The following is a 20,927-nucleotide window of genomic DNA, read 5'->3' on the forward strand; positions in this document are numbered from 1 at the left end:
AAAAAAGAGTGTGCGGCTGTCCATCATGATTTTAAGACATGCAGGAAACAGAAGCTTGTACAAGACAACAGTCTATCTCAGTTCTTTCTTTACAGCAAGGAACAACACCCTTTGCCACTGACACACTAGGTTATAGTTTTCAGCATTTGCCAGTTGGAATTTGTGGGTTTCTCAAGCTTTTTGCAAGATTATGCCCCTCTCCTTACAGTGCAGGAGACCGGCAACCACCGGGTAATGGGGTGCTCATGCCAGTAGTGGCCTTGCACGAACCCTATGTGCCCATTCCAACACAAAAAATGGTGACAGACTGTTAGGCACGACCACTGGGGTTAACCAGTTATCAAGAAATGTAACCATATCAAACCCAAAAAATAAACGCAGGGATGGTCAAATAGGGCTATATTTAACGACCAGAACCACTCATACCCTAAGAGAAACTATCAACAAACAAAAGAGAGGCCTGGTCAGAAACCTGTAAGTGTGCCGCAACTGAACTAGTGTCCCAAAACCAGTATCTTGTGCTTGTTTTCCTGAAATCTGTTGTGCACTAGATGGTTTTCTGATTCACGCTTATGTCTCTTCTTTAGGAGATACATAAAGTTCTGGACTTCCTACAGTATTCATCTGGGCTCAGAGGAACTGGTAGGACTTATCCAATGTATATTAGCGTGCATCACTGATCCCTTTATTTTTTGATTGGCAGTCGCAGTTTCCCTAAATGGTCCTGAAGAAAGCTAAGACCAATAGTCAGTACAGCTGAAACATGTCGACCTTCACTTACTCTGCCCACACATATTATTATTTCAAACTATTTGGCAGAATTTTAATCTTGACCCGAGCGCCATACTGATTAAAATTGATTTTGGCCCTTGGAGTCAATTTTACCCTCACGTTTATCACTTTTATTATTTTTTTGCACTGCACCCCATTAGCATCACCAGTGAAGTCCAGTGGTCTGTATTTACACCATGTTAATCCATCCATCTCTGCGCCATGATTAGGTGCACTGTTTGCGAATTGGATTGGTGACATTTCCCACATGACGACATTCCACCACATGGGTGGGCTGATGGGAATTTTTCTAACAGGCCAGGGCTATCACTTCTAGTGCTACTAATGGTTTTGGGACACTAGTTCAGTTGCGGCACACTTACAGGTTTCTGACCAGGCCTCTCTTTTGTTTGTTGATACCATATCAAACCCTTCTGCCTTCTCCATAACAACAATAATTCTGATGTTATTAGGTCGGCTGCGTCCTTCAGAGTCCTCCGCTTGTTTATCCAGTAGGTCCAGGTATATTGCTTTTAAGTACCTCACTGGAGGTGTTCACAGCATTTAAGATCAGGTCCAATTTATCAGGGCAGTTGGTATTTGGGTTATGTCCCCTCTATGTAACTCAGTAGCAGCTCTATGGTGGTTCCCCACTACCATTTCCCTCACACCTTCGGGGTGCCCTATGCTGTGGGTATTCTGCCCCTCAGTCTCACTCCTAGCACTCTTCAAGTGGGTGGGTAACTCTGCCAGTGAGTTACATATACTCCAAATGGATGGACTAGTAGAAAGTCTGACAGGTGCTCATGTCACGTATATGTTGCCGCTTAGCTGGCAGCCTCTACTTCTTTTCGTGTCTCCTTCCACCAGACCATCCACCACTCCACGCTCATCCTAGATTCCCCACGGTTGCCTTAGCTCTTCTGCACCCCAGGGGAGATACAGTGTGTCAGCAGCAGGTGGCTCACCTTCAGCGCCCACCTCCGGCGCTTCTCCGTCCCCAGCGCCCACCCCTCCTGGCAGGCTTATAACTGGTGAGCGGCCCCTTGATACCTGGGTCTTCCTCAGCAGGCAACTTCTAGCTTCACTCTCAAGGGTCCCTGAGCCCCATATTGGGACAGCTATTCCTCACCCCCACTGCACCATACACAACCATGTAGGGGCTCCCAACGCCTCCACCATGTGATTCCACCACAGGAGGGAGAGTTCCAGCTGTGCCTGCAGTTCTCACCAGCCACAGGCTCATGCTACAGGGCTGCAAGCTGCACTGGCACCACCTTCACCTGAGCCAACCCCGCCAGCCATGCAGCAGGTGGAGCCACCACAGCCAGAGGTCCAGCCCTTGGGTTTCAAGCGCAGCCAGCCCCTTCCGCTGCCCTTAGATCATCACGGGCTCCAGCTCCAGATTGGTGCATGGTCTACCACACACTCCTACCCACGCAGGAGGAGCCCTCACCACAGGAGGCCTGATTCAGTACTCCAGCGCCAGCTGGGTGCCTGACCACCTCGATGGTATGTTGCATGCCGTTTTGTATGCCACACTGCAGCAAATATCCAGACCCTTGCTGTGTCCGCTGCCAGTGGGGAGCCATATCTGTCTTCTCCCTATTGCTGCTCTCCATTCCCTGGGCCAACATCTGTCCAGGTAGCTGGCCCCGGCAGTCCTGTACCTCTGGTGACACCCTGGAGTCAGACGCAGCTTCCAAACCTCCGCTATTGTGCAGGCATCTTGGTTTGCAACTAGCCACCTTCTTTCAGCATGTCGGAGACATTTTTGGACATTTCTGCCCGATACCAGCAGGGTTGACTTTATGGACACAAAAGAAATGCATGCTTGTGGAAATGTAAATGCTGGGTCCACAACAAGGATTTCTACAATGGCTACAGTTCTGCCATCAGGAAAACTATCCTCTCCTAACCTCTAAATCAGGAATGGGAAATGAGAGGAGGGTGTACAGGACATTCATCAGTTTTTGGACAATATTATTTTACTCCCTTCATCTACATGATGCCCTCAGTTGATATTTATCTTTATGGACATTAGATAAATGACCTGATCCCATGAACCTTTCAATAACTTATCGTTTAAGACTCAGGTCTGTGTCAAAATGTATGCACACTCTAAGGTTTCTAGAACAGTCTAATGTACTATAAATATCACCAATATTGTCATCAAACACAATACTAATAAGTAATACATACTTACACTACACGTACTGCAAACACTAATGGTATTAATTATATTACATAATATTAATAACAATAATAATAATAATAAAGGCTCATTGCTACTTGAAATGTTGACCAGAAGGTTAAGTACCCTTTAATATTTACTCCACTGTATGCTTTGAAGTACAACCAAGCTGCAAAGAACATAAAGGCGCTGTTTCAGAGTACTTCGAGAGTTATTTACAAAGTGTTGAGCAGGCACGTGCCTACTGCTGTGCAATATTTTACTGCGCCTGTGCACTATTGTAACTGGAGGTAAATAGATGCATTGCTTTGCATCGCTTTGCTCTACACGAACGCCTACGCTTTAGTAAATAACCGTATGTGTTTCTAGGAGCAAGCAAGCTAACAGCTTAGTTCCCTAAAGCAATACACAAATTCATGAATTCAACTAAAAATATGTTCTTGAAATGAATGAAAGATTTGCTATAGTAAATCCCGACTTGTGCAGCCAAACATATTAACCTGATATTTGTTGTAATTTTACTTTTAGATAATAGCCCCAGAAATCAAAGAATACAATGGCATCTGGCCCAAGGATCCATTCACTCGTTCCTCAAAGCTGACACAAAGTATTGCTGCTCAGCTGAGCAGACCGGTGAAGTTTGAGTACAGCAATGGACGTGTCGGCAACTTTTTTGCCCCAGAAACTGTTTCTGAAACTGTGATGAATATTTACAGAGGGATCGTGAACATGCTGCAGGTCACAATGAAGAGGTCACAAAATGTCTACGACTTACAAGAGGTTGGTAGGAAATGTTATGGCGACAGTAGAGTTGTAAAGGCAATGCAATACCTCATAACTATAATTAATTTCTTCTGAGAGATGGTACATTTGAAATTAGTGACAATTCTTCTTTCTTCTCACTTATAATCGGTGCCTCTGTACTGCCTAGATCTCCGAGAGGCATTGTTAATATTAAGCCTTATGGGTGTATGATTGAATGGCAACCATATTTTTCAATGCTTTTGTAGCTGTTATCTCAGTAGGAGTGGTACTGTGTCATTAAACAATGGGGAGGAATATGCCCAGAGCAAATGTCAGCTGCTGAGACTTCCACAGAACTCCACTCTTCGATGATTGCACTCCACTCTTCGATGATTGTTGTTTTAATCATATCGTATGTCACGATATCAAGGTCAACAATATCCACTTAAAATACACATCTACTTCACCTTCTACGATATTGTCAGTACACATATATGAATATAAATTGATATTGACTTTTCAACTTCACATCTGCTTACCTTGAAAATATAGTGCTAGTCTATATTTTAGGTTTGATATTTTTTTCCCTGCTATATAATACATGCTATTCTGGACCCCATTCCCCACCATTTGCTACACATTCTCTCAGCTCCTCATTACTGTTTGGATCTGCTGACAAGGAATTGCTCCGAATGGAACATTAATCTTTCTATGTTGATTTCCTCAGTCGGGGATCACTGGTGTCTGCCACACAAGGTATGTGATCCAAGAAGACAGGAAGGCCGACAGCATTATTGTTGTGAAATCCAGGGACCTCAACAACTGCAAGGATAAAGTGGAGAAGAACATCGGCATGGCCTATCTGGAGAAATGTGTTGCTTGCCAGCAGGTTCGACCACTTCTTTATCTGTACTATCCTACATCATGTCTACATTTATGGCACATACATTTATCAATATCAATGTTTTTATATAGAAGTCAAAGAGTTTAAGAAGAGCAGCCACCTATACATACAAGATGAAATACAGCGATGGTGGCGCTCTGATCACTGAAGCGACTGCTCGACAGGTGTATCAGTTCTCCCCGTTCTATGAGGTCTATGGGGCAGCTATTATGGAAGCCAGGTAAATATTCTCTAACATTATAAATTGCATTGATTCTGTTTGCAAATATTGATCAAATATTTAAGCTACTATATCCTTACCAACAAGATATATATAAAATCATTCTTTAAAGACACATTGTTGCCCTCATCATTTAAAAATACAATTAGCTGCTTCTGGAGCATACACCTCCAATGAAGTTTATAAATGCAATCACACTGCAGACCGATTCTAGAAAGTACATTTTCGCCTCACGCTGTATTCTGCCTCTTGCTTTGGTTGGCCACTGCAATATTTTATATAGTGTATGTTATAAGTTCAAACACCTTGAGCTGTGACCAGGATTGCTGCAAATTCTCAAAATATGTTAAGCATGCTAGACTTAGGCCCATATTACAAGTTCGACGGTCCTCCAGCGGTGGCGGCACCGCGTCTTCCGCTGGAGGACCCCCAGAGCCATGGTATGCCTGCCCCTCAGATTACAATTGTAATCCTGGTCGAGCGGGCGAAGCAAAGGCGGTGTGACCGCAGCAATATATTAGGCTCATAGGAGACCCTAACCTGCAGACCACCACTGTGCAATTGCGGACTGCATGTTCCTGCATGGTGTGTAATGCTTTCCACACCGTGCAGGAAATGAGGATGCAATATCAGGAGGGCACAACATTTGACCCCTTCATATAACCCAGGCCTAGGGGTGACAGCTGACTATTCGCCACCCTTTTCATAGCCGGCTCGCTCCCATGAAAGGGGCAGTGAAAAGCCAACTCAGAATTTGCTCTGCAGTACCGCAGCGGCACCTCCAGCATATTGTGGCTCCTGACCGCTGTGCAACCACCGCATGATCTTGGATCCCCTGCAGTTGCAGCAATCCTGTAGCGGTCCAACTGCCAATCTTGTAATACTGTAGGTAGGCCAATGGACCACCATACACATAATACACATACACATAATAAGCCCCTATATCTTATATTTTCTCCTGAGATATCCATACATTGGGCCTAGTATCCAGAAGGGTCATATGGCCCCAGGAGGCATGCTATCGTGAGTGAATATTATTTTATTGGCCATTTTTGGTAATGATTATAATATTTCAAAACTGTAGTACAGTTATTTATTATGTTTTTAACTGCTCAAAGCATCTCAAACAGGTTTGTCTGAAAGGTTGTTTTACATGACCAAAAATGTGGTAGCATTGTGGTTGATGTAGTGGTATGTGAATATATAAAGGAAAAAGCTTGCTGATGAAAATAATTCTCTTTTAATAATTTTTATTTTTGTTGGCTAACATATTTGATATACTGTCTTCTGTTGGAGTAAATGTTTCAATAATATTTTACCAAATGGTGACGGACACATAAAATCCCTTACCCTCTGCCTTTGTTCCTGCGTCTTCTGTAAAAAAATCTAACTTGATAGTTTGCCATTGTTGTCTTTCTCAACCTGCATGCGTCAATTGTTTTACTCTTCTGGCTCTTTTCACCACTAGTGCTTTATTATAGAATAAATTAGTGATCCAAACTTTCTTTTTCTTTCCTTCTGACAAATGACATACTTTCAAATTTGAAAATAGCACAAATAAAATAAACTTGTGGAAGTTTTCCACTTATTATTTTTATTGTAAAGATTTTGACTACTTATTGTTTACCACTTTGTGGGATGGAACAGAGTAGAGAAGTTTTAGTTTGTTATTTTCTATCCCTTATCCAGTTATAATAGCAGACGTGACAGAACTTGTTAGGGGGCTATATAAGCAGGCTGAATTCAGAAAATATTAGGGTCCCACATAGTAAATATAATAGGATCAACAGGACTTCAAATCCAGGAGTGAAATAAAAACAACCCAAACTGGATAAATTACTCAGGGAGGGAAATGCAGGCAATTTTAGGGCCCCACATAGTACTTCCATCAAAGTAAAAGTGACCCAGAGCTCTCACACTCCATTCCAGGATTTCTTTACATTTGTGGACATAAAGTCTTTATTTTATAATAGGATCAACTCCTAGAATGTAAATGAAAAGAACCTAAACTGGATGAATTACTCCGGTAGGGAACTGGAAACCTTGAGAACTCATAATGATCCTATTTAGAAGATTACTTCAACTCTCAGATCCATATCCCACCTTCAACATGTATTACCTAATGCTAAGAACTCTCAGTAAGAAGTGCAATTTATGGATTTGTTTTGCTATATTTTCTTTCAGACAAGTACTCACCTTTGTTGAAACTAAGAGCAATCGAGTGAACGCTCCTCAGACGGAGCTCCAGAACCGAGGAGGCCTTCATTACCAATTTGCTTCTGAAGTTCTGCAGATGCCAATTCAGCTAGTTAAGACCAGAAGTCCTGAGTCCCAGGTATGTATAGCACAGTTTAACATCAGCGATTCAAGAAGGAAATAGCAATTCCACATTTATTGTGGGACCATGAATGCTTTGCACAGTCTTGCACACATCACTAGAACTGATGCAAGACTGATCATCGCCACTTATTATTTCACCTCCTAACTTTACCAATACTGTACATTTGAGTGAATAGAGTAGCTTAACTATTCTCAAACAATGTAAACAACATTAATACATTGGTAGCTAAACATACACTCATTATATTGGTCCTTGCACAGCAAAATACATGCACAATAACATTTATTCTTTAAACTATTAATAAAGTTATGTGATTGGTCACTCACATATAGGAATTCTTCCACATAGTTCAGTGTTTCCTCATGTGAAATTCAGTTCCATAGCGTAACAGATAGGTACAAATGTTTAGTTTCACTGAAAGGTTTAGCAGGAATGTCCTTAGATATCCTGTACCTGGGAAAAAAAAGATTAATTCTCCAGATAGCGCCTATTCTACCGCTAGTTTGGAGATGCATGTTGTGTGCATTGAGCATATCTCCAGGTGCTCAGTTGTCATGAACGCAAAGACTTTTAGGAGTGTGGGATACAATGGACCACGTTTCTGAATACACACTGCAATACTCACCCCATTTTTCTTTGTACTTCTCAGGCATCGCACTGAGTACTTTTTGGAATAGACATGTATTTATTAAGAGGTAAATGTAGCTGCCTCTCCCAATTGTCTTGTTCCTTGCATAGGAAAATACATGTAATATAACGTGTAGAAAGTACAAAGTCTAGCTTGCAAACTATGTAGTTGATGACATAATGACCTGATAGTACGTTCAATAAAATCTCCCTAGACAAAATGCATTACTTGGATTCTTCTGTCTGTTTCCTCCAAAACCTCAAATTGCCTACCTTCCAATTGTTTTCTGTCTGAGTGTGGTATTTCCTCTGTGATGGTGGAATGCGTTTGCTGGAAGTTATCTTTCTCACTATCATGGTATTCCCAGAACCAATTCATTACATTTTTATCCCGACTCCAATCATAGAGATGACAAGTGACACTACATTTATCTGAACAGCTTAACCAGGACTCTAGCTGATGATCAAACATGTCTTATTTTTTACCATCACATTATGCCTTACACATGGAATATTGTTGCACCCTTTGTTTTTGGTTATGCTTTTTAATACAATTTCTTACCATAGATTAATATGTTCGAAACATGCTTTTTATAGATATCAGAAACCTTGCAGCACTTAGTGCAGAACAACCAACAACAGGTACATGCTGATGCACCTGCCAAATTCCTGCAGCTTGCCCAGATTCTGCGCACGGCGAACTATGAAAATATCCAAGCCATATGGAAACAATTTGCCGACAGACCTCAGTACAGGTACATAGTACTCAGAAATTAATATCTTGCTTTCGAAATGATGCAAAGTTTTCTGTTTGACTCAGAATATTTGTTCGTTTTGACTGCAGGCGCTGGTTGCTCAACACTATACCAGTGGTGGGAACCATTGATGCACTGAAGGTTATCAAGCAGAAGATCCACAACGAGGAGCTGGGTCCCAGGGAGGCAGCCCAGGCTGTCACCCTAGCTGTCCAGTTCACAAGAGCAGATCACCAGACCTTGCAAGTAGCTCAAGTAAGTCATTTCATAGAACTTTCCCAGATTTCTCAAAAATATGGATTCCAGAGAAATAGCACCTGACATAAATGTTGTGTCTTAAATACTGTTTAACCAAATTATAATCCTACTGGGTTTAGATTTTCTATTGCTTACTCCAAAGTGGATATTATTTTTGTTGACGATATTTCAGGGACTATATCTATATCAGATAATTATATTCGTACAATTATATTCTGATACCACACCTTTGTGAATCAATAAACCCACATTTGTATTTTCAAATCTGTCAAGTGAAACAAGGCAATTTTTGTTTTACTTTTGGGCGTCTGTGTCTGCCCCTCAAAAGTCCTTCTCATCCTTTCTGGGTCTATTGCTGCCAAGCTTGGGAATTACACCAAACTAATTTTATGTACTCCTCTGAGTGTAAAGATCTTGTGTCATGAAGAGGGCGAAGGAATACCTGACAGACAAGCTGTTTGCCCAATTTAGAGATGTCCACCTCTCTACTTTAACAGAAACCACGATTATAGCAGTTCCTTTCAAAGCAGGAAACGTTTTACGGCTGGTACTCTCAGACATGATGGGCAGCTGTCAAACATTTCTTAAGCTTTTTCAAAAACAAACTCGTAAAGTGGGAGTTTGTGTTTGAATAATAAAACAATAATGCCCCCTCACTCTGGCAGTGTTTGCCCAGGGTTTAGGGGTCATCATTACCTCTTTCCTGTCCCTCACCAATAAACACCTATTGCTGTTTATCCTGCCTAGGACAGATGCCCACAGCCCACAATTATTGACATACAAGAGCAATTCAAGGACCCTCAGTGCTGGTCAACTTTCTAGATGAGAGTGCAGAGGACACTGAGGGACAGTCTTGATGCAGCAACACTCACATAATGGGCTTACCTGAGGGATCCAAAGATTTGGACATGATTACTTTTTTTGGAACACTGACCAACATTAAGGAAAAAGACAAACAGGCTCAAAACAGATAGGCTCATCAAATCCAACTGGTCCCTTGTTGGGGCAAGCACATTCAGACAAACCTGCAACCGGCAGTAGAGTTCTGTGAGGTGGACCACCATCAAGCCACCAAAGGTTCAGAATGGTACTAGATGGGGCTACTATGGCAGAAAGGCATGATAGCAGTCTGGAAAGCCCTCCTAGAGTCACCGCTCAGTCAGCAGAGAATTTGAATTCAAGTAGCCAGTATGTGTTATGTGAAGATGAAACTACTGTTAGATCCGGATCCACTCTTATGGTTTTAGTGCAATATTTGGAGACTTAAGCATGTTGCTGGAGGTTATTTATCCATGTTGTACAGTTTCACTTAAACTATGGATCCTGCACAAGAGTGAGGGTGTATGTTCCTTTCTTTGTAGACAAGTGGCTAGTGGGAAAGTGAGTACTCAAATCACCACAGCACACACGCCCTTTGCGTTATTGTCAATTTGACTGCATAAATTCATAGGTAGCATCTCTATGGATACCAATGTAGACATCCACTTGCTCATTTTAATTACAAGTTTGATGGTTATATTCTACATGGGTTTAGGAGAAGGTGGAAGAAAGAGTACTCTGAAACAAATAGGCCAACATACACCACTTGCGACACGACACACTCCTAAATGCAGTGGATTTTGTTGAGATATTTGAATTTGTCAACGTAAAATACAGATTAGGTAGAGAGGTGCACCAAAATCAGATGTATGAAATGATGATGCAGTGGTGTCATAGGCGCTCTTGTTACCTGTAATGCTTTGAGTATCATGATTGTTTAAATAAAGTTCTGCAACATGCTCAGTCCTGTGTGGTTTTAACACAAGGTAATACCAACCATGTCAGCATGAGGCCCTTAGTCTGTCCATGCCACATGCTTGCAGAGGCCATGTCTGTTCAGAATACATGTTATGCTCACCATTTCTCTCTGTCTTTATTCCTGCAGGATCTTGTGACAGTTGCCAAACATCAGAAATACCCTGAAATATTCAAAGCTGCAATTCTGGCATACGGGTCCATGGTGAAAAAGTATTCAAGTGAGCACTCCGCAGGTTCCGAGACTGCCCTTTCTGTGAGTAATGCACTTCATTCCCAAATTCAACACAAGCAACTTATATGAGTGAAATCTAAGTCAAGTTAAAAATGTTGGTTTAAGGAACACCTTACATAGGTGGCCATTTGATGCAAGGTGGTGTTCAATAAAGAAGGATATTTCATTTCCACTTTCCCTGTGTAGAATGTGTGCCCTAATACATATATATGAATGTATATTAATGCATGAAGTTAGTAACTGAATGAAGGCATTCATTCAATACTATTTACTCATAATTTATATTGCACATTGCTAGCATAAATACACTGAACTTTAACCTCTGTGTGTCTCGCCTCTCTACCAAATGAGGTGTGGATGGGAATGCTTCTCACAGTGTAAGTCAACCCTGACATAACCAGACAAACACCGCTTTTGTCAGAACCATGGCGCAACGGTACCAGGCCCTGTAGTGTAGTTAGATACTTTCAAGCACATGCTTTGAAGAGATAAAGGCACAATTGTATTTGCTCTAGTCTGCTGTACCACCTATCCCATCAAGGCACACAAGGAGTTAGAATACTGAATGCACACCGTATTACAACCAAAGGCAAGTTCTCTTACACAGAGTTATGACATGCTGTGTGTCTGCTTTAATAGTTTCTTTGAAACATGTAAATAAACATAATTCCTGGGATTAAGTTATGTGTTAGAAGCACTATGTAGTTTGTGACTGAGTGGATGGAGATCTGTGTTTCTCCAATGATTGGCATGGAAGCTGGAATGCATAAATGGATGTTTCTATTCTAGCCCCTCCATGAGCTAGCATCGGAGGCAGCAAACAGTGCCCATGAAGAGGACATGTCCCTGGCTCTGAAAGCCATGGGTAATGCAGGACAGCCGGCCAGTATCAAGCGCATCCAGAAGTTCCTGCCAGGCTTCTCATCCAGCGCCTTCCAGCTCCCGGTCCGGGTTCAGACAGATGCAGTGATGGCTCTCAGGAACATCGCCAAGGAGGATCCCAGAAGGGTAAGAGATCAGGAACAGAAGTTCAATAACTGCTTTAGGAAAGAGTAACGTAGATGTGCACGACCTCCTTCAATGGGCCTCAGTCAGTCTTCTTGAAAGGACTGATTCAATCTTTGCGGACATCATTTAATCGTGGAAAGGAAAGATTGTTTCTGTCTTCCTATTTATTTGAAATTATGTAGTGAGGTCCCTTGTTTCACCTTTGATAGAAACATGCTTGATTTCAGTTCATTTAAAATACATGTGCTCTCTAGACCTTGATATTGCCACATGTAAAATTTTAATGGCTAATGAGACAATTTCCAGCCTTTCTCTATTTCACGTCTTTTATCTCTATGTGCCTGAGCTGACATAGCTATGACTGATACCCACACCTTTGCCTTGATGCTAGTCTCCCTCCTCATTAAACGGGAAGAAGTCTGGTATTCCATTGCTCTTTTCAGCTTTGAATAGTGAGTCTTAGAAGGCGCTCATATTCGTTCTCCGTTTTTGTGCAACATTTCTACTCATCTGTCCTTCCCATAGTATTTCAATGTGTGCATTGTCTTAGCGGGACATTTCCAGTTTTTCAGCCAAGAATAAGGATCTGTTCATGTCCTACAGCATGAAGATGAAACCTATATGTGATTACAATAGATGCATGTGGGAATAAAATTTGCAGTCCCTCATGTATTGGTATGTAGACCGCCAAGCATCTTCCAAGCCTTGGCTCTGGAATTGTATTTGAAGTGCATAAGACATCCTACAGGGGCCTGGAAGAGTGCACTCTATCTGCCTGTTACAGGGTCCCATATTGCATTGGGGTCCCCTACAAATATGATTTCACGTTCACTGGTACCCAGCAGATCATCAAGAATCTTTTATATGGAAGGGTCCTGAGCTGTGTAAGGGCAGTATGTATTGATCAACCCTAACGTCTACCATCCTATTTACATTTGCACTTTCAAGTATTGCCTCTCCAGGTCATTCTCTATTTTCTCCTACGTTTGTTACTTATGTCGTATTGCTAGCCTTGTGATATCCCAGGGGCTTATACCCCCAATTATTCCAGGTATCGTCTATGGCTCAAGTGTAATTGGTCTCTGTGTAATATGCTTGGCACTGTCTTTGCCCCAGCATTGTGGATATCATATTAGTCACCCCTACCCCTAAAGTTCATTTTGATAGGGAGAGAGAGCTGTACAACAATATTTGAGTTCCTGAAGTATTGTAATTGTCTCCACATAGGTTCAGGAGATCCTGCTCCAGGTTTTCATGGACCGCCGGGTTCGTACTGAGGTCCGGATGATGGCCACCGTGGTTCTGTTGGAAACCAAACCTGGTCTTGCCTTAGTGACCACCATCGCCAACATCGCATCGAAGGAGAGCAAAGTGAACCTGCAGCTCGCTAGCTTTGCTTATTCTTACATAAAGGCCTTGTCTAGGAGCCGCGTCCCATCTCTCCACCAAGTGTAAGTGTGCATTTGTGTACAATAATAATGGACACCTTGATCATGTTTTGATCATCTAATATACAACAAACAATTCTGATTATATTTAACTTTCTTTTTCTTAGGGCTGCTGCATGCAGTGTAGCTGTTAAGATACTGAACCCAGCTCTTGACAGAATGAGCTATCGTTACAGCAAAGCGCTTCATATAGATTCCTTTAAGTGTGAGTACATATAATGAATTCTCAATTTTATACTGGATTTAGAGAAATGGATGGAAGAGGGATTCTCTGGTGTATTTAATTTCTCAGACTTTTGAATGGTATTGTTAATTTGACTTCGCAATTTAATTTAAAAAATGATGAACAGAGTAAAAACAGAATAAAAATGGAAGTTAATAGTTGTGTTATTAATAATGTTTTAAGTTCTACGGTTCGTGTACGATACTAAATGTAATCTGGCCACCAGTACTGCAGAGCACATATTACCAATATATGGCAGAAATGGCAAAGTGGGGATCATTGTAGCAATTCCATGACAACTGACTGGATTCTGCAATGGATGTTTGGTCTGTTTACCGCGTGCCTTCATCACTTCCAACATTTTCTCCAGCGGTGTGTAAATCGGTCCACCTAGCAGAGTAGTCTTTCTAGTGCTAAGCCTCGGGAATCAAAACTCTGGGGGTCTCTGTGAGATGTTCCAGTGGCCTTCAAAATACTCTCCAGAGTAAGATCATTTTAAGTCTGGCCTCACTCTTTAAGTATTTTGTGCTTGCTAAGGACACTTCAGGTGCTTTACCTGGGCCTGACCCGCATTCAAATGAGGTCCACACTGATAGGCTCAACTAAGTTGGTTGTTCTGCTGACGATAAATTCATGTTAGTTTGGCGCAGCGCCCTTCTCTACCCAGTGCTATGTGATGGCCATGGCCGATCAAATCTACCTGAATCTACTGTGCAGTGTGTTCAGAAAGTGGAAAAAATAAACATCACTGTGGATTTTCACTGCCCCATCATTGTTTGCACATGCCTCTTTTTCTGTTGGAATGCCTTACAGTCACAATTCCAAAGCAATTCGATGTGTGCTTAAAACGTATGCAAGTCACTTTTTTGAGTGAAAAGTCACGTTTGTGAATCACTGAATGAGGGGTTACACTCGTAAATTGATTTATCAAGACTCCATGTTATTTGTTTGAGAACATCTATCAGTGGGGGGGGAATGGGTTCTCTAGTGAGAGAATGCCTCGACAATTTGTAAACATTCATAAATGCACATTTGTGGATTTTCACAAACATTCTCCACCCTATTCCAAGAAAAGGCTAAATATATAGTACTCTCAAGGACAGAAATACATTTGTGTCCAGGGTGGTTATTGAAAAAAATCCCCCCAACTTTGTTGGGGTTTTGTTGCCGGGTTGCCTCCATAGGGAAACATATTTTCCCCAGGGTAAATAAATTAACAAGACATTTGTGCAAGCTATCCCTCACTATGAACATTCTTACAAGCAACGGTACCCTATGTGTATTTGAAAACATTTCTGAACATCAGTAAAACTTGACACTTACCCCAAATGTAGGGCGAAACCTGCAGGAGTAAATCTTTTTTTTCCTGAATTGAGTGCTGTGATCTGGCATAAAAGGTGCTAACTTTATAAGTGGGAGGAGTCAGCGAGTGATATGTGTGAACTGCTGTCAGGCTCACCTTGCTGTTCAATTTCAGTCACAAGACCCTCGTGATTGGCTGAGAAATAAATGAAAATGTACCACTATTGCTATTTTCAGATCCACTGATGGCTGGCGCAGCAGCAGATATATTCATGATGAACAGTGCCACTACCCTGCTCCCCGTGTTGATGCTTGCTAAAGTCCGAGGATACTTCACTGGTGCAGAGGTTGATATCCTAGAGGTAATAGACCACAAATCTGCAAGCGCACTGAAGTCTTACTTCATGAATGCAGCGCTTATTTGCAAGCTATTATATGCTGTCTCACTTCTTTTCCTTACTCAGGTTTTTGTGATTACTCCAATCCAGAGAACACAACATGTATCAGCACACTTTTTCCATTCATACCCTTTTGAGCAGATAACTACACTAATTCATATATTGCACAAAGTCCAAATTTGCCAGGGGCAGTCATATATGGGTGCAACTGAAAAAAATATCCTATTTTATAAATACTTTTTTTCTAAATACTTTAGTAAGTTTCAATATAAGACGTTGAGAAATACTCATTCCCTCTGCTTTAATCCTGTAGCTTCCCTTGTTTGCCAGATAATTGCCTTGTACAGTCCTATTCATTGCCAAACTTCCCTTCTGCACACCCCTGTCTTCAGCCTACAAGGTAGAGGAATTATCAAATAGGACAAATGATGTATTATGGGAGAGAGGTTAATCCACAGAACTAAACAACTTTGTCAAATGGAAGAAATCAGTGGAGAGCCTTTTCCACTCTTTTAACATTTCAACGGTTACACTCTTGCCTTTGCACTGGTCCCTTTAATCTTTAAGTAAGATCAAAAGTCGGTGGAACTGTGTATTTCAATGTATCCCTCATTAAAATTAAATCCTTCCTAATAAACACAGATTTTTAAAATCCAACCTGAGTGAGGACATCCAATCAGGTACTGTGTGTTATTGAAAGGGATATCTTAATGTCCGAGTGTGCATTAGCCACTATGTACTTCTTTGATAATGTAATCTCACTCTGATCTTTCTCTCCCTTGTCATCTTCTACCCCCCATCCCCTCCCATCCTTCTTCTGAACACTGACTCATCAAAATGCAAGGGGTAGCATCATTTACATCATGCACCCTTGACCCGCAAAGACATCACTGGATGGATGCCTAAGCTCCTCAGCAGACTCTCATTTACTGCTAAAAATGAAGGTTGTTCTTAGCAGTCACCGGGGTATTTTCTCCTTTCTCAGTTTTTTGGCAGGTTTTTTGTGACATTAAGTGACTGTTGGTCCTCCGGTCCCAACAGAATTGGCAAACAGACTATGGCAATGAAGCACGTTGGTCAGTCATAACTATTATGTCGAAGCATGGTACATTGATTTAAAAATGCACGCGGTGACACCACCAAATAAAGAACATTGGTCGCCTCAGACACTTTTTCAAACCCTCAAAGACATACTAACCAGTATCTTAAATAAAAGGGGACAACGACAACAAAAGGAAGGGGCGCCAGTGACATAATGAAGAATACATAAACTGACTAAGATAACCCCCTTCACTAAATACATATGAAAGACCACACAACCATTAAAAAATACTCAGTTGGTGTGTATACATGGGGCAGTTTTTTAGATAGTAATAAGGGCAATGCCAGTGACACCAAAGGGCCTAAGAAGTGTATAGCAGTTGATATATTTGGTCCTCCTACAGCTACTGTTTTTGCTCCTTTTCGCAGTTACAGGGCAGTGCACTTAGAAGGTGAAAAAACTAAGAGGCAGCAGGAAGAGATGAGACAAATGAACTCTGCAAAGTAGAAGGGGAAGGAGGAAGGTGTGAAGCATCTACAATGAGGGGTCATTTCCTTCACTGCTTCACTGAGTTCTCAAAGTGGCAGTTTCCATACGTTAGCTGTAACATGTTGGCACTGCTTTTCTAATTTCCCACTGCCGTTTTCAAGAGCTTCTTCAAGCCCCCTGTAAACTGAGCACCTGTAGTGAAGGGTAACTAACATCTTCTGCGAATGCCACCTGAGTTTTGGGAAGGAAATCCATAAAAGTGAAAATGAATGAATGAGGACAGCTTCTGAAGTGTTTTGCTACTCACATTTAGGTCCTAGTGCTCGAAATAATTGAGAACTGGAAGGCTGATTTACTATCTTAATAGAAACCTCTGAAAGCTAGTACATGTATTTGTTGTGTCCGGCTGCCACAGTGAGCATTCCATGTATTAGTTTCCAAAATGCAAAGCACAGTTCTCCTTTTTAAACTTAGCCGAATTTGGGAACTATATATGGGAGATATATAAAGGCAAAGGCAAAATGTAATGAACTTTGTATATGGGGTTTGCTAAATCTTGGCTTTTCTACACCCGAAAGGAAATACTGCAGTTCACTAAATTATTTTTGGTAGTCTGATTGGGAAAAATAATTCTAGCCATTTGGTATCAGGGCAATCGTGTTTGCCATCTCTCAAAATATTATTAGTACACATTGCTTCACCCAAATGTAGCATATATTTTCCAGAAAACAAAGATAGAGGGCATGGGCTCAATCCGCATCATAATTTACTTAAAAGTCACAACTTCTGCTGTACCCATCCTGATTTTATAACCAGATCCTATGAAAATGAATCATTATTTAATTCGTATTTATAAAGTCTTTATTTGTTTTTCTAATTGTAAAAACATATTTTCTTTGTATATATTGATACTGTAGACCCCTTGCAGATAATTGTGTATTACTTTAATTAGACTGAAACCGACAGCCCTGAGCCCCAGGGCGACAACAAACAGTTGAGGGGAAGGACATCCTTTATCAACAGTGTTCCTAAAATCACAAAAATAAATTGTATTGATAAATCAGCAATGCACTTCGTGGTTTTGGGTGACGCAGTTCAGCTCAACCCAATTGCATTTGTATGTCAATAGGTTGCTGTCCGAGCAGAAGGCCTGGAACAAACTCTCAGGAAGCAGAATATTCCATTTGCAGATTATCCGATGCGCAAAAAGATTGCTCAAATAGCAAAAACAGTGAGTATTTCATTCTTGTATTTAAAGATATCCCAGAATTACTATTGACAAGCAATGGCAAAGCGCATAGGCCTCACTCGTAAAAGGCAGAGTCCATGAATATGACAATATTAATTTGCATTGCCTTTACCTAATGGAAAAACACCTGTCAGTGCATCAGGACACAGTAAGATTCAGTGATGTGATTTGAAATGTCATCAGTGATGTCACTGATCATGTCATGAGTGATGTAATATGTGAGACCTAACTATAACTCGCTTTCGCAATGACATGCGGGGGAGCGAGTTATAGTTAGGTCAGCTAACTGTATTGACTGAATTTCACTGGTTTGGTACGATTTAAATCTCACCCTAACTATAATATATACATATATATATAAATATATATATATAGGCAAATGATTGTAAGATTTTGTTTTGTAAAGGCATATGTGTTCGAATGGATATGTAGTAAAGGTACTGCGCGGTAACGCCCATGTTGTAAAGGTTGTTTCCCCTCTGCTTGTCCGAGGAGCAAACAAGGGAAGGAAGAGCAGAGGGACTCCTCATTTGCCTCCGGCGAAGATTCTTAATGACCCGAGATAGTCAGGACCAACATGTCACTCGCCTCCCCAATTAATACCCTTCAGCTGACCCTATACCACATCGCAGTAAAGTCGGTCCATGGACTGGTCTAAACTGTCTACCTGAGACAACAGGCATTTCGTCCCCAGGTATTTGATTCTCAGTTGTACAGTGAGGCCTGTTGCAGCTTCTATTCCTCTCTTATTCAATTTCTACTTAACAGACATCGGCTATGATTAAATAGCGTTTGATACCAAACACAATATGTTTCTATGCAGCCGTTTTCGAGATAGCATTTACCGGGAGGTCATATTGCACCTCTACCTATATGTCCGGCTGAGTCACAGACAACCCAACCCGGGAGAATGGTCTCTGAGGCTGCAGAGAGGCTCTGCTCATGCAGGAGCACCCTCTCACCTAAAACCCAGCACTCTGCCTTCAGGCTTGAGAAGGCCTGCTATAGCGGTGGCTTATAAGCTTTCTGTGTAATGACCAATAGATATATAGTGAACCTATATCTAAAGTAAGTGGTACAAGCACCAGCTTACACAGGTTGCAGAGCAGACACGTAGTTCCATTTTGCAGGGCTTCTCATGGGTGGCATAATGCATGCTTCAGCCCACGGGAGGCCTCTGGGATACCTATGCCATGGGTACATGGGTACTATATGCTAGGGACTGATAAGAGTACCCCAGTATCCAATCTGAAGTGTACCAAAGTACATACATGACCATTTAAAGGAGAAAGCAGATAGACTGGGGTCCTGATTAGCAGGATCCCAGTCGGACTAGTCAAGACGAGTGCAACATCAAGCAAAAAGTGGGGGTAACCATAATAAGCAGATCTGACTTTGCTACACTCTCCTTCTTGGAGAATAAAACTTTCCAGGTCTTGGATCAGTCTTGTTACTCAGCCAGCCTCCACCTAAGTCCCACCCGGAACCCACCCTTTTTAATCTTTATATGCTTTCCCTTTCGGATATAGTGTGCTCATGTGTGCTCTCTCTGGTTTCCATGCAAACGACAATTAGTTGGTCATGTCAATCTCCCCCGAGCCCAGCTCTAGGCATCTATCTTTGATCCCATGTCTTCAGGAAGTAGCCAATTGGATGACTGGTTGTAGACTGAAACTCAATGAGGATAAAACTGAAGTTATACTGCTGGGCAACAACCTTTGCAGCAGTGCCCTGAACCCTTTACAAGACTGGCTGAGCTAGCTGCCTTTCCCAAAAAGCTCAATAAAGAGCCTTGGGAAGTGTCTAGATTCCAGTCTCATGATGGATCATCAAGCCAAAAAGATTGCTGTGGCTGCTATGGCATCTTGAGACTCCTGACAAAGGTTCTCAACTGTTTTCCTTCTACAGCTAGAAGAGTGATTGTTTAGGCCCTTGTGCTATTGTGTTGATTACAGGAATGCCTTGTATCTCGTGTCGCCTCGCTATGTTGTCAGAAGGTTGCTGACCATGAAGAATGCTGCTGCATGACTTCCGATGCACATCCCTAAGCATCGGTCTGCTGCAAGGGCTCTTGGAGAACTGTACTGGCTCCCAGTTTATGAGTTCAGTTCAAGACCGTATGCATAATGCACAGACCAATCAATAAAAAAGGCCTCTCACTGTTAAGATCGCTAGCCTACCCATATCTGCCTGGGAGACTTCTTAGATCTTCTTTAGCACATCTACTAAGTGTCCCTACGATCCATAAAGCCCAATGGGGGGGCCATTGTACTTCTTTTTTGGGGCCAAAACTTTGAAGTACCATACCCTTGGAACTGTGCTTACTGGAGCATAAACTACCATTCCGCAAAACCTTGAAGACCTGGCTTTTTAGTGACTAATCTTGCATTACAGCTACTGATGATTTGCGGTCTCTGTTGCAGCACTAGGAGGCATATGGGTAGCCTTGAGCTAAATAAAAACTCCAGGCTAAACTAGACAATCCTAGCAGGTTGTCTGAAATGCAGGTTAATCAGATTGGCTGAAACATTGTTGCACACTGGATAATTGAAATAGTCACTTTCCATCTTGTGGCTATTTTGGATGTTTAATGTGCATTGGAGTCCTGTTGCACCAAGCACATTCTGCCCGAAAAGGACAGAATGGCAAAGAGGGGTTGGGCCCCATCCAGCACTATTCAGTGCACGGCTATGTTATCCAATCCTCATTAGACAAGATTGTCACAAAGTTTGTCTTACAACATTATAAGCCACCGTTACACAGCATGTATTCATAAATATTACTAGAGCGGAGACAAAGCAAATCCACAAAACAATAAGATTATAAAATAACATTCAAAATGGAAAACATTATTGGAAATTCCAGAGAACAAGTTTGTTTCACAGATGATGTGTAATAGCTGAACAGAGGAAACATTTCTGGGTT

The 20,927-nt window shown here is 41.6% G+C and overlaps 1 protein-coding gene across 2 annotated transcripts in view; it reads left to right on the top strand.

The window, feature by feature from the left end:
* The window catches only part of LOC147747520 (vitellogenin-A2-like), a 77,691-nt gene that overhangs the window by 15,992 nt on the left and 40,772 nt on the right, over nt 1-20,927 (top strand). For both annotated transcript variants that reach the window (XM_086953985.1, XM_086953986.1), the window contains exons 4-15: nt 3,494-3,745; nt 4,437-4,598; nt 4,685-4,833; nt 7,018-7,168; nt 8,399-8,556; nt 8,646-8,811; nt 10,739-10,864; nt 11,633-11,851; nt 13,079-13,302; nt 13,407-13,504; nt 15,062-15,186; nt 17,883-17,984. In XM_086953985.1, coding sequence (XP_086810111.1) covers nt 3,494-3,745; nt 4,437-4,598; nt 4,685-4,833; nt 7,018-7,168; nt 8,399-8,556; nt 8,646-8,811; nt 10,739-10,864; nt 11,633-11,851; nt 13,079-13,302; nt 13,407-13,504; nt 15,062-15,186; nt 17,883-17,984 — 1,932 coding nt within the window. The remainder of the gene's footprint in view (nt 1-3,493; nt 3,746-4,436; nt 4,599-4,684; nt 4,834-7,017; nt 7,169-8,398; nt 8,557-8,645; nt 8,812-10,738; nt 10,865-11,632; nt 11,852-13,078; nt 13,303-13,406; nt 13,505-15,061; nt 15,187-17,882; nt 17,985-20,927) is intronic.

Source organism: Lissotriton vulgaris, chromosome 1_1 (assembly GCF_964263255.1).
Source record: "Lissotriton vulgaris chromosome 1_1, aLisVul1.2, whole genome shotgun sequence".
Classification (NCBI taxonomy): domain Eukaryota; kingdom Metazoa; phylum Chordata; class Amphibia; order Caudata; family Salamandridae; genus Lissotriton; species Lissotriton vulgaris.